General features: G+C 46.2%; 1 protein-coding gene across 1 annotated transcript in view; it reads left to right on the forward strand.

The window, feature by feature from the left end:
• Positions 1-2100: 2100 nt before the first annotated feature.
• The window catches only part of HIF1A (hypoxia inducible factor 1 subunit alpha), a 31130-nt gene continuing 21113 nt past the window's right edge, over positions 2101-12117 (forward strand). Inside the window, exon 1 of the mRNA XM_086748435.1 lies at positions 2101-2316. Within this exon, the coding sequence (XP_086604561.1) occupies positions 2294-2316 (23 nt within the window). The 5' untranslated portion in view covers positions 2101-2293. The remainder of the gene's footprint in view (positions 2317-12117) is intronic.

Raw genomic sequence — 12117 nt, forward strand, 5'->3', positions numbered from 1 at the left:
TTGGATGAGGAACCTTACAGGAATAAAAGGAATCTATAGCACCTGTGCCTCTTCTGTCTACCAGACTGCTGTGGGCAGAAGCGAGTCATTTCATACAGAAACTCCTTCTGATTTCTATTAAACGTCACGGTCACTGCTTTTTCTTCAAAATAACTTAAAAAAAAAAAAAAGGCACAAAACGCCCATGGTTGTATGCAAAACCAAGTTCTCGTTACCTGGAAGTTCAGAACCCAGTGCAGAAGTGTTAGGAAGGTGCAGGACTGAAATGACACCACTTCGCCCTGCAGGTGTTTCTTACAACATCACATGCGCACACAGTAGCGCAAGGATGTTACTTACGCCTGTCAAAGCTGCTTTTTTTTGAAGGTATCATTACCTCTGAGCTGCAAACTGAGTAGTCTCATAAGGTTCAGCTCCATACGATCACTTAAAGTCCTTGTTAGAGGAAGTCTGCAAGACGGAAAGGAACCTCGGAGCTTTGTGGAGGCCCTGCACCTGGAGCTGTACCTTTCCACAGCACTCAGACATGCGTGGCTAAGACTACCTAGCTAAGGCCACTGTGGAGCCTTTCATTTGAAATGTGTGGGTTTTTCCCCAAATTTCCTCTCTGTGCCCTCACAGCTGTGGCCTGGCTCCAGATCTGAGGGGCTGCTCATGATCATCAGTCCAGCTCTGGAGTCTCCAACATAAGAAGGACATGGACCCTTTGGAGAGGGTCCAGAGGAGGCCACAGAGATGGTCAGAGGGCTGGAGCACCTCTCCTGTGAGGACAGGCTGAGAGAGTTGGGGCTGTTCAGCCTGGAGAAGAGGAGGCTCCGGGGAGACCTGATAGCGGCCTCCCAGTGCCCAAAGGGGGCCTGCAGGAAAGATGGGGAGAAATTCTTTAGCAGGGCCTGTTGTGACAGGACGAGGGGTAATGGTTTTAAAACAGAAGGAGGTAGATTCAGACTGGACATAAAGAAAAAAAAATTTTACCCTGAGGGTGGTGGAGCACTGGCACAGGTTGCCCAGAGAGGTGGTGGATGCCCCATCCCTGGAAACATTGAAGGCCAGGTTGGCCGGGGCTCTGAGCAACCTGATCTGGTTGGAGATGTCCCTGCTCCTTGCAGGGGGGTTGGACTGGATGGCCTTTAAAGGTCCCTTCTAACCTAAACCATTCTGTGATTCTATCTGCGTGGCCGTGTCTATGCCAGGCCTGCCGGTCAGGCCTGGGCCAGCACGGGCCCTGTCCCCTGGACAGCCGCTCGGTTACGAGCCTCCAGGGCCGGCCAAGGTCTGTAGGAGACCCCGGAGCCCTCAGGTGAGCGGTGCCCCAGGCCGTGCCTGTAGTGGGTGCGCGGGGCCGCCGGGCTCGTCCCGGCCCCGGCCCAGGCCTCAGCCCCGCACCCTCGGCCCACGCGCGGAGGGCACCCCGCCCCCGCCTGCTCTCTGGCGCCCCCCAGCGGCCGCGGGTGGCTGCCCCCAGGGGCAGTGCGGGGCAACGGCGCCGCGGCCGTGCCGGTCCTAGCGCCGCCCGCCCGCGGTCCTTTTTTATTTTTTTTTTGAAGCCGTAAAACTTGCTGGAAACGCGGGAACTGTGCGCCTTACCCTCCCGCCCGCCCGCCCGCCGCTGCCCTTTCCCTGTACTGGGAGGTTCTGAACTCTTTTAACTGGAAATGTTCCGCTCTTAGGGCTACGAAGCCTTTGATAAAAGAGATAGTTCCTTACAAAAAAAAAAAAAAAAAACCAACAAAAAAATACGCAATATGCCCATAAACGCGCCGGCGGGCTCTCGGGGGCGGCGGTTTGATTTTTGGCGGTATTTGAGGACCCGCACCGGCGGTGCTTGGCGTGAAACCCAAGGACCCCCGGCTCGGGTGAGCCCCACGCTCCACCCGCCGCTGGCCGGTGGTTGCAGGGGCCGTTCCGGTGCCGGTCCCGCCGGTCCCGCCCCGCACACAGCGCCACACGTGAGGCGCCGGCCCCCTCCCAGCTGAGCGCTCAGCTGACCCCGCCGCCCGAGGGGCCGGGCCGCGCCGCCGCTCCTCACTGGCGCAGCGCGGGGTCCGGGCCGGCCGCGCCCGCCCCCCTTCCTCGTCCTCCTCCTCCTCCTCGCCCAGCCCCGCACCGCCCACCGCCGCCGCTGCGCCCTTCGCCGCCCGCACCTCCCCGCAGCCTGCCCCGATGCTCTGAGCCCGCGCGGTCCCAGACCCGGCCCCTTTCCCGGCCCCGCCGCCATCTCCCCGCGCCGGCCATTGGGAGCCGCCCGCCTCGCATCCAAGGAGCCGGCGGGAAGAGAAACCAGCCCGCCGCCATGGAGAGCCCCGACAAGAAGAGGTACCCGACGGCCGCGGCCTCCCCCCGCTGCCCGCCCGCCGGGCCGGGGCTCGGCCCGCGCCGGCACCGCGCTGCCCGCCCCCCGCTCGGCTCTTCCCCCTCCCTCAGGGCTGCCGGCGCCGTTCCCCGGACCCCCCGCCGCCCGTCGCTTTGTTCCCGCCGCCCCCTTTCCGTCCTCCGTCCCCCTCTTTCCCTCCCCGCGCTCCCCCAGCCCGCGGAGCACTTCGCTCTCTCATTCCTCCTCCTCTTCCCCGCCGTCCACGTCGCCATTTTGTTGGCGGGGACGGCGGGGGGAGCGAGCCGGCGCGGAGAGCGGGGGGTTGCTCCGTGTGGTGCGGCGGGAGCTGTCCCGCCGGGCCGGCCCGGCGTTCGGGTCCGCGGGTGGGAGCGCCTGGCGTGTTTTCTGCCCGTGGGGCTTGCGTGGGCCCCGCGCCCTCGGCCGTGGCGCCCAGGCGGCCTGCGCGGGGGAAGCGAGGCAGGCGGGCCGGGCGAGGGGCTGCCGGCGGGGCCCGGGGGTGTCGGCGAGAGGCGTGAGGGGAGCCCGGGGGTGGGGAGGAAGCTGGGGGCTGCCTCTGCTTCTGAAAACGAGTGGGTGTGAGTGGGCTGTGCTTTATTGCAGGCGCCCACCGAGCCTGTGGTGGTCAGGTTTTGTGCAGAAAAAAGGGCCGTTTGGGAATGTGGAAATATTAAGCTTAAAAAAACCCCAACCAACCAAAAAAAAAAAAACCAAACCAAAAAACACCTAAACCCGCGGGAGAGGATGGCGGTTGGACAATGTGAGTTGAGGAGTATGAATAATTCACCCAGGATTGTTAGGTCAAATTAGGAGAGAGAAATAAAAGCCTTAAAAGCCTTTGTTCCATGGTGAAGTTGGGGACTTTGAGTATTTGGGTGACCAGATTTCTGCGTTGGTGCCCCACCGGCGCGCTTTGCGGAGGGATTAATTGCCGTAATCGCCATCTGCAGAAGACGCCGTTTGTTTATATAGATAGCGATACCTTTTTTTTTTTTTTTCCTTAAGATGGATTTTCTCTGCTCTTGTATCAAAGGATCATCTGAGTAGGTTAAACGTAGTAAGTATTAAAGCGTGTGAGTCCTGTTGGAAGGCAGGCTGGCTGGGTTTTAAAATGGATGGTGAGCTTTGTGCTGGGCTTGTGAACAGGGAGCGCTTCACCTCTAGGACGGTCTCATCTCGGTGATAATTTGGAGTTGTTGCGGCCATACAAGGGCTGGGGTCGGGGAGAAGCAGGTTTTAGTCTGAGAAATCCGTACAGTGAGGCACCTGGGGGTGGCACTGATGCTGTAACCTTTGTTTTTTCTGCTGAAAGCTCATGGCTATTGAGAAGCCTGGGAGAAAATGTTGCAACAGAAATTACTATTCTGTGCTTTGCTCTGCTGCCCTAATTTAGAGGCAGATCTAGAAAGGGGGTTTGAGACTTGAGTTATTCTCTGCTGGTTTTTGTTTGGTTAGTTGTTTTTGGTTTTTTTTTTTTTTAATTTTAATTTTTCCCTTGAGCATTTGTGTGGGTTTGGTTTTTTGGTTGTGTGTTTTTCTTTTTTTTTTTTTTTTTTTTTTTTGTTCTGTTCTGTTTAGTTTCTTACCATTCTGTCCCACAAGGGTACTTTTTTTTGCAATTTCCTTATCCTGGATGTAATCTGCTTTCTTCAGAATGTAAGAATCTGTATGCAAAGCTTATCCTTCCTTCCTAAAGGCAAGGCTTAAGAAAGAGAATTTGTTGTTTTCTGTAGACTGAGTTCAAAGTTGGGAATGTTTCTGATAAAACAGTGAGGAATATTGAGATTACTTCTGTTGTTAGGTGCATTTTAATCGAAAACATAAAGCTCTATCTATGGTATGCTCGTCCTGGTGGGTGTGAATGCACAGTTGAGCAAAGATGGCTAAGCAAAAAAGGAAGGATATGAGCTCACAAGAGAACTTATTGAAAATATCAAGCGTTTCTCAAGAACCTGGGTTATTTTAGAAGGGTTTAGGTTTGACTGTGTCGTAGTTTAGCCTCGGTTGGGGCCGTAGCCCCCCACTCCCCTAAATAAAACCAGAACAGACTGTGTCCATATTCAGAATGTTTGTAAGGGAGAAGACTTTCCAGTCCTGTTCTTGAATGATAAAACTTTTGGCTGATTGGACCTATAGTGCACCTCAATCTTGGCATCTATTAAGATCCTTTTATTCCTTGTCCCTCTCGGTGCTTGTATTTGGATAGTGTTTAGCTCTTGATAGTTAAAGTGAACCTTGTTTGCTTAATTATGTACTGTGAGATGCAGATATTATGGAATTTGGCAAACGTTTGTCTCAGTCTTACATAAGTGAAATTTAGTCGTAAATTTCCACTGGAAGCGTGGGTTCATTTACTGATGTGTTGAGTCCATTCTTTGATGTAGTTATGAGCATCTCGTATATATACAGGGGTCAAGATTCTGTAAGAAACCAAGTATCAGCAACACGGTTTGGAGTTGAGTTATGTGGGTTTTTGCTGTTCTTCGGTAATTGTATCGTTTCCATGTGCTCCTGGGTTCTCCATGTGCCACAAGGAGCGAGTTTATCTCCATGCAGAGTGGGTAAAACAGTGTTGTTGGGGCTTTGTCTGCTTTTTGACTTTGATTTGATTCACATCTAAAGCTTTTCTTGAGAAGTATGCTGATTTTTCTCAGTATTCTTTTAACAAAGTCTTGTATGCAGATGGCTGATGCTATGAAAAGGTTTTTTTCCCAGGCCTGTGGTGTGACGCTTCACTATTAGCAGAGTAATTCTTGCACCATTTTAAGTAAATGAGCGATTTGGGGTTACTGGTTACTTTGGTAGTGGCTTGCAGTTGGTAGATAGACTAGAAAAATGAGTCTTGGGTTGTTTTAAGTCCTTACTTATAGCATAAAATATGGGGTTTTAAATGATTTTGGCCTTAAAAATGAGAAGTGGAAAGATTTTTAAAAAGTGATTTCTTGAGTGCTCAGTCCGAGTCTCAAGATGGTATAAATCAGTGGAATGTAACATCCTGACTTGAGCGACTTGCAGGAAAACTTCAGTTTCTCAGAGTTGAGAATTGAAACTGAACATCTAGTATCCAAGAGGATGACTTAAAAGACCAGGGTTTTTGCTGCTGGATCTCTGCCACTGAGGTCCAGCTCCAGAATTGTTTGAGAAGCCTGGGTCCTGTGCCACTGACCATGAGGGACAGTGGCTACTGCTGTTCTTAAACCTGTGTGAGGTCTTTAGGATTGTATGTGCCATTGCTTTTTGTCTGTTATTTTCTTTCAATGCTGGTGGAACTGAGCCACCATTACTAGAGTCGAAGGTGAACACAAAAACCTTTTGTGTATGCTCTAACTGTACCTCCCTATGTGTTGTAAGAAGAGGAGAAATCTTTCAGTAAATCTCCTGTAGAGTCTCTCTGCAGGTACGGGGAGGGCAGAGTGGTTTCTGGCTTACAGAAATGGTGTTTTTACTGCTTCATGGATTGTTTGCCTTGCCATAGGGGTTACTTGGTGGTAGTGCTTGTGTTGTCTTTTCTTTACCATTTCCTCAAACATGTAACAGTTTTTTAAATTCCTTCAATAAAAGTGATCAGAAAATCCTTTCAGTGCCCACTAAAGGTGAAGGCAACAGTGCAGTGCTACCACCCTTCCTCCTTGTTATCAAGGCACTGAAAATGAAGGAAGAATAGCTGTGGAGGATTTGCCTACTGCAGATATTTTCCATAATTTTGCACTGTTGGTGCTTTGATTTCCTTTTATCAGTGAAGATCTGGCTGTTTGGCAGGATGTTGATGGAAGCAGCAGGAGGGTTTTCTGGGTTTTGTTTACAGTCGTGGTTGCTTTGCCCTTTTAAAACAGTGTCTCTGGTCTGCAGTCAGGGTCTTTTGGTTGGCGTTCCTGAAATACCAACAACCAGTCCTTACTTAGCAGAGAGGTCTAGTGTAGATGTGATCAGATGGTCCGTGTTGCCAGGTCCTCTGTAACAGGGTGATGGGATGGTAACAGGTTTTTACTTCAAGTACATTGAAGGTTTTTAGCAACTCTTCCTTCTGTATAAATGCTGTCCCCTTCTGATGTCTCTGGAGGCACATCCTGCACCATTTTGAGGGGGGCAGGAACAAATGTAGCTGCTTACTGTTATCGGCAACTTAAGTCTGGCAATTAAGTCAACTATTGGTTTAAAGGTGGTGGTGTGAAGTGCATAATCTGTCTCCCTCCCTCATTTAATTGCCATCCCCATTTTCTGGTTGGTTTCTCTTTTATCAGAAATCTCAATTTAGGCCTCATTTAGGTTAGGCTGCGATCTTGCTGAAGTATGTCCTTTGTAAGCATTGAGAAGCTGAGAAACACAGTTGCATACTCTGCTTCTACTGCCACCAGAAGAGAGGCCAGAGAAGACCATCCTGCTATCATGTGTAAGACTTCAGGCAGTGGTGTGACAGCATGCGTTTACTTACAGGCTCTTGCTTCCTCCTCTGCAAGTTGTGAAAGCAACCATAGACCTTTGTTCCTCCCTATCCTTGAACTGCAATGCGTGGAGTTTATAAGGCTGTTTCCAGGACTCTGATTGCTGATGATGAAGTGGAGAAAAAAATGCAGTCAGTAAATATTAATAACACTAGAAAATGTCAGCAGTGTAAGCCCAAACCCTTCTGAAGTTCTTAAAGAGCGCACACGTTCATTTTGGTGTGCTTCTGACCTGAAAGCCTTGAAGACTCTTGCTGAGCCTAGGTAACACAATGGATTAAATTCTTGAGTGTGTTCATGTTGTTCAATAGTAATATTGCGCCACTTTATGTTATAAGGCTGGATTTCAGGTAGGCTCGCGGGAGATTTTGGTATTAAAGGGGGACATTGAATGTCAAAGAACACTGATTTTTGAGTGGTTGGTGTGTTTGGTGGGGTATTTTTTTTGGTGCTGCAGAAGAGTATTTGGCAGTATTAGCTCAATTTATTCTTGAAGAGCTTGGTGTTACGATATGCCAACAAAATAATTCTTACATGATTGTAGAGTATGCATTGTTAAGTAAACCCAGGGGGGAAGTACCACATGGTTCAGTGGCAGTATACGAGAGCGTCTAGATTTTCCTGATGATACTGCTTTTTCAAAGGAGATGCAAATACTGATCCAATTACAATATGCGTTCTTTAAAAAACAAACAGCTTCAAAACAAAAACAAATCTCACAGGAACCTTAGCAAGAAGGCACAGTAACCCATTTCTAGCTAGCAGATGTCCAAAAGGAAGGAATGTTCCAGATTACAAGTCATCAGCTCAAATGCTGCTTTTATCTTCACATACAGTTACATAGGCAGGTGTTTACGTGCCTCAGAAAAACCACCTAGGTAATGCATGGAAAGAACTTGGACCTTAATCATCTTTTCATGTTATAACAGCCCCTTCTCTTTTGAATTTGAGAAAGTTTGAGCATTTTGAGCCTCTGTTGAGAAACCTCCTTTGTATTAGAGCAGGCGGAAGAGCATGCAGGAGGATCTGTTTTCCACTGATCTGCTCCAAAATGGGAGATGCTTAGGAGTTTTATGACATTTGGAACTACAAAAATAGCCCAGGAGAGAAGGTAAGCCTTTGTACTTTAAGGACTGAAAATCCAGGAAAGATACAGGTTTCCAAATTACTATTGGATATGAAATCTATTAAGGTTTTCCTCTGCTGAGATCTCTGCTATTTAGCTTAGAGTAAAAGTCTGAAAATTAAGTCCTGAAATTATTAGAAACATGAAATCAAGTGAATACATGCTAGCATATGTATTTTTTTTTAAATACAGTTTATGTACGTGATGAACACTTTAGTGTTCTTTGATGTGGAGCCATAGCCTCAGTTGATGTAAATTAGCGCAGGTTCATTGAAGCTACGCCTGTTCATACCAGCCTGGGGGTCTGGGCCAACATCTCGGAGTAAGTGCATTGATAAAGAGGAGTTTCACTGTGTGAATAATCTGTCACTTCTTTCTGTTGAAGCCTGTTAATACTAGGACTTGTACAAAAATGTGTTGGTTTTCTTGGTTGGGTTTTTTTTGGTTGCTTTTTTTTATTTTTTTTAACAAACCACCGAGATACTTTTTGTAGTAAGACAGTTGAAATGGCTCTGCTGGCACTGAAGAACTGGTGCTTCAAGACGATCCATGAGTAGTTCCTTAAAGATATCGAGTATATAATAAACTTTGTGTGTGTTAGGAGAGGCACTGGGCAGCTTCTGTTTAATGTGGTGTGGTGTGAATGAAGGCTTGTGAAGTGTTCTGAGGAAAAATGTTACAACAAATCTTGTAACTCGTATTCAAATAGAGCCAGAAATTCAAGTGAAGAATTGAGGAAACTGAATCAGCAGCACTGAACTGTGCTATTACATTTACAACAGTGGAAGGTTTTACCAAGTAACTTTATTAAATAAATTTTCAACTCAGTTTGTAATAATCCTGGAAGTGTTTCCTGAAAAAGATGAACCATTTTCGTTACCAGAATGAGTTGTTTCACTGTCAATCTGAAACCAAAACCAGATTGGTATTATGAAAATTCTTACATTTCAAGAAGCAAAAGAATTTGAGGCCAACACTCCTGTTTTTGCTGCTTACAAGTGAGAATAGTAAATGTTACGCTAGAGAGGGTCACTAGAGGCTTCTCTCACGTTTGCCCCGTGCTCGCACCCATTGGAAGAAATGGGAATATGCTCCAAGGAACAGAAGACTTGCAGTTTTTATATTTGATTTGACCACTTCAGCCTTTACTAGCTAAGCTGAAGAAATGAGAGGCTCTACGTGATTTAGCTGGTGATGGGAGTTTTCAGTGCCCAGTCCTTCAGAAAGGACTTTTTCCTTGCACCCTGTTGAGTCTGCTGGATGTTGCGCTGACATTGCTGTAGGCTTTTTGTCCCAGCTATTGTTGTAAGTGGTGTTCTTGACTGCTTAGGTGATCTGTTTATTCTTTATTCATAGAATAAAAAATATTCAAAGAATAAAAAATAAAATTTTATATCTCTTACTTCTGTTTTGGTTTTGTTCTTAAAACCTTTGATCATGAAATACCCTGTTAACTGAAATCAGTTGAGGAACGCGAGGTGAAGGGATGAGAACTTGAATGGAAGCAGTGAAGGAAAACATCCAGCCTACGGTCTGGAAAACCTGAGTGAAATGACATAAAATAAATGATATTTTAAAGCCACAATATAGACTAAAATTAGTTACTTTATCAAGAGTCTGTATCTGAAGATAGATCAGTTCGTAGCTAAACCGTTGTTAACTGAGAGCCTGACAGATATCTCGGGGATATGTTTTTAATCTCTTTTTGTGAGTCTCGTAGAAGTAAAAGCAGGAGGGTTGAAGGGAGAGGAGCACTCAGTGGCTATTTCTGTCGAGCCCATGTCCAGAGATCTCTTTTTGAATAGCTATGTTTTTTCTGTAATAATAAACACAATTTAACTACCCTGTATCTTTCATCCTGAAGGGCAGAGCACAGCTAATTAAAAGAAAAGAAAAAAAAAAAAAAAGCTCATTCTATGAAATAGCCAAAAGACCTAGTTGGGGAAAAAAAATATAATTAGAATTTTCTTACAACCAACCACTGTATGCCATGTGGTTATTTTAAAACAGTAAATTACTATGCAAAGTTAAAGTATCAGTGGGTTACATTGTGTAGTAAGACACAGCAGAATCACTTCACCACGTTCTGAATTAGAAATGCTAATTTTGGAAGCTTTTACCTTCTTACTCACACTTTCTAAGCGGGGAAGTAGTTGGGGTTTCAGGTCAGTTCAAGGCCAAATCCAGGCGACAGATAATCTTGGCAGTGTGGTCCTGTACGGGCTTCAGGAGTTTCAGACTCTGCTGCCAGCTCTTACGTGCTATAATTTACCTGTCTGTAAAATGGTTGTTTATATAGACCTCATGGTTTTGATAGTAAGGCTTGACTTTGTAAGTTAACACGTAGCTCGGTGGAGTCTCTTCTCAGCGCCTCTCCCTGCTATCGTTTTGCAGACGGCAGTGGGTTTCAGTGTTCACTCAAAGTTTCTGCTGCTGTAGCTAATTCAGTCTGAATTGCTTGCTCACTCTCTTAATTCGTTAGGGTTTTTTCCGTTAGGGTTGTGTGTTTTTTTTTTGTGGTAGTCAAGTTATGGAAAATGCCTGTAACTACCCTTGTGTAAAGAAAATGGTTTAAATTGCTATGTTAGAAGGTAAAATACTAATGAATGAATTGTAATAGTTTACGTACAGAGGTGTTGTCTCTGCTTGGATATTGCGCTAGTTTCGCACTTAAAGCTCTTTAAAATCTTTCTTACTGTATGCAAGGAATTTCTGATTTATTTTCCTGAGTTGGATTACTAGGCTGTAATGTTCATTAATTTGTAATGAGCAAGACTTTCTTCTAGAAAATCACATGCTTGTGATTGCACATGAGATTCGGGTGCAGGTTGTTTTTGTTTGGCATTTTTCTCACAAGAACTTTCTACACAGACTATGAAATAAGGAGAATTGGCAAGTAAAATTGGCCATAATAACAAAAGCAATAATACTTAACAAGAAAATCATGTCAAAGCAGGAAGAGCAAAGCTATAACCCGGAGCTCATTGTGAGCTGGTAGCTGAGAGACGCTATACGCTGTAACGTCGTTGTAGAAGGAAGGAGCACCCCTCCTAACTGATTTGGAAAAAGTAAAATCTATGGAGAATTTGCAAATGTGTCACAGTTCCTGGAAAGCTTGCCTATTCAACTGAAAATTCAGACTTTGCAATAAGCGTTTGAGAGTGCAGTCAGAAATGCCTTTTCCCTCACCGCCGGGAGGAGTGTTTGGATACCAAAAATGAGTAGCCCCATAAGCCGGCTCATGAGATGAAGCTGATCCTCTCACCGTCTTCCTCTCCACCCTGTTGCCTGGCTTTTGTCGTGTTTAAACAGCAAAGATTGGGGCTCCCTTGCAAGACCAAGCGTAGCGGACCCAGTTGCTCTTACTCTTAGCTTGCAACCTATTTTAGCATTTCCCTGCTGAGCGATGAACAGTCCGTGCTGCTGCGTCTGGGGCAGTGGGCTGCTGCCTCTCAGCTGCTGGTCAGGCCAGACTGTGCTGCTGTTGGGCTGGGGCGTGAGAGGGAGTGCGGCTTTTGCGGCTGCCTCCGACTCTGAGCGATCTTCTGTCTGGGTCCGTCTCGTCCGACCTGATAGTGTTAATGCTACAGCTCTGTTGCCTCAGGTTGAAGTAGATCAACTTAAATTAAAAAGTATTTTTAAGGGGATAAGGAGGCTAATTGGCATTTTCTCTGTTTTTGCCAGGTGGAGATGAGGGGGCTTTTTTTTTGGGTGGTTTGTTGGTTTTTGTTTTTTTTGTGTGTGTGGGGGGTTTGTTGTTGTTTGTTTTTTTTTTTTAAGAATACTTGCATCATTAACTCACCATATATTTAAATAACTAGATTTGAGTTGTGTTCTCTTACATTATAAACCCATTTTTTGTACAAAGTAGTCTTTAGGAAGGTTGAGTTACACTGTTTTAGTTTCTCTGTGGTAAGTGCTGGGCTTGCCTGCGACTTCTTTCCATGGAAGAATAATTTAGTAAGTATTGAGGCTCCCAGCTCTGGACAAAATAAAGATCTAACAAACCATGAGGAAAAACAAATGACTGCATTTTCAGCACAGTTAAAAGTGTGGAGCTCTGTTGTAATACACTTTTCAGCATCTGCGTATTTTAAGTGAGCTTGTCTCTAGCTGGTATTTTGTCGGCTGAGGTGTGCTACTGTGCTGTAGGCAAGAGGGGTCAGCATGGATGTGCCTAGGGTTGAGCTCTTCAGATAGTCCTCATGAACACAGCC

Source organism: Chlamydotis macqueenii, chromosome 5 (genome assembly GCF_036417535.1).
Source record: "Chlamydotis macqueenii isolate bChlMac1 chromosome 5, bChlMac1.mat, whole genome shotgun sequence".
NCBI classification, from domain to species: Eukaryota; Metazoa; Chordata; class Aves; order Otidiformes; family Otididae; genus Chlamydotis; species Chlamydotis macqueenii.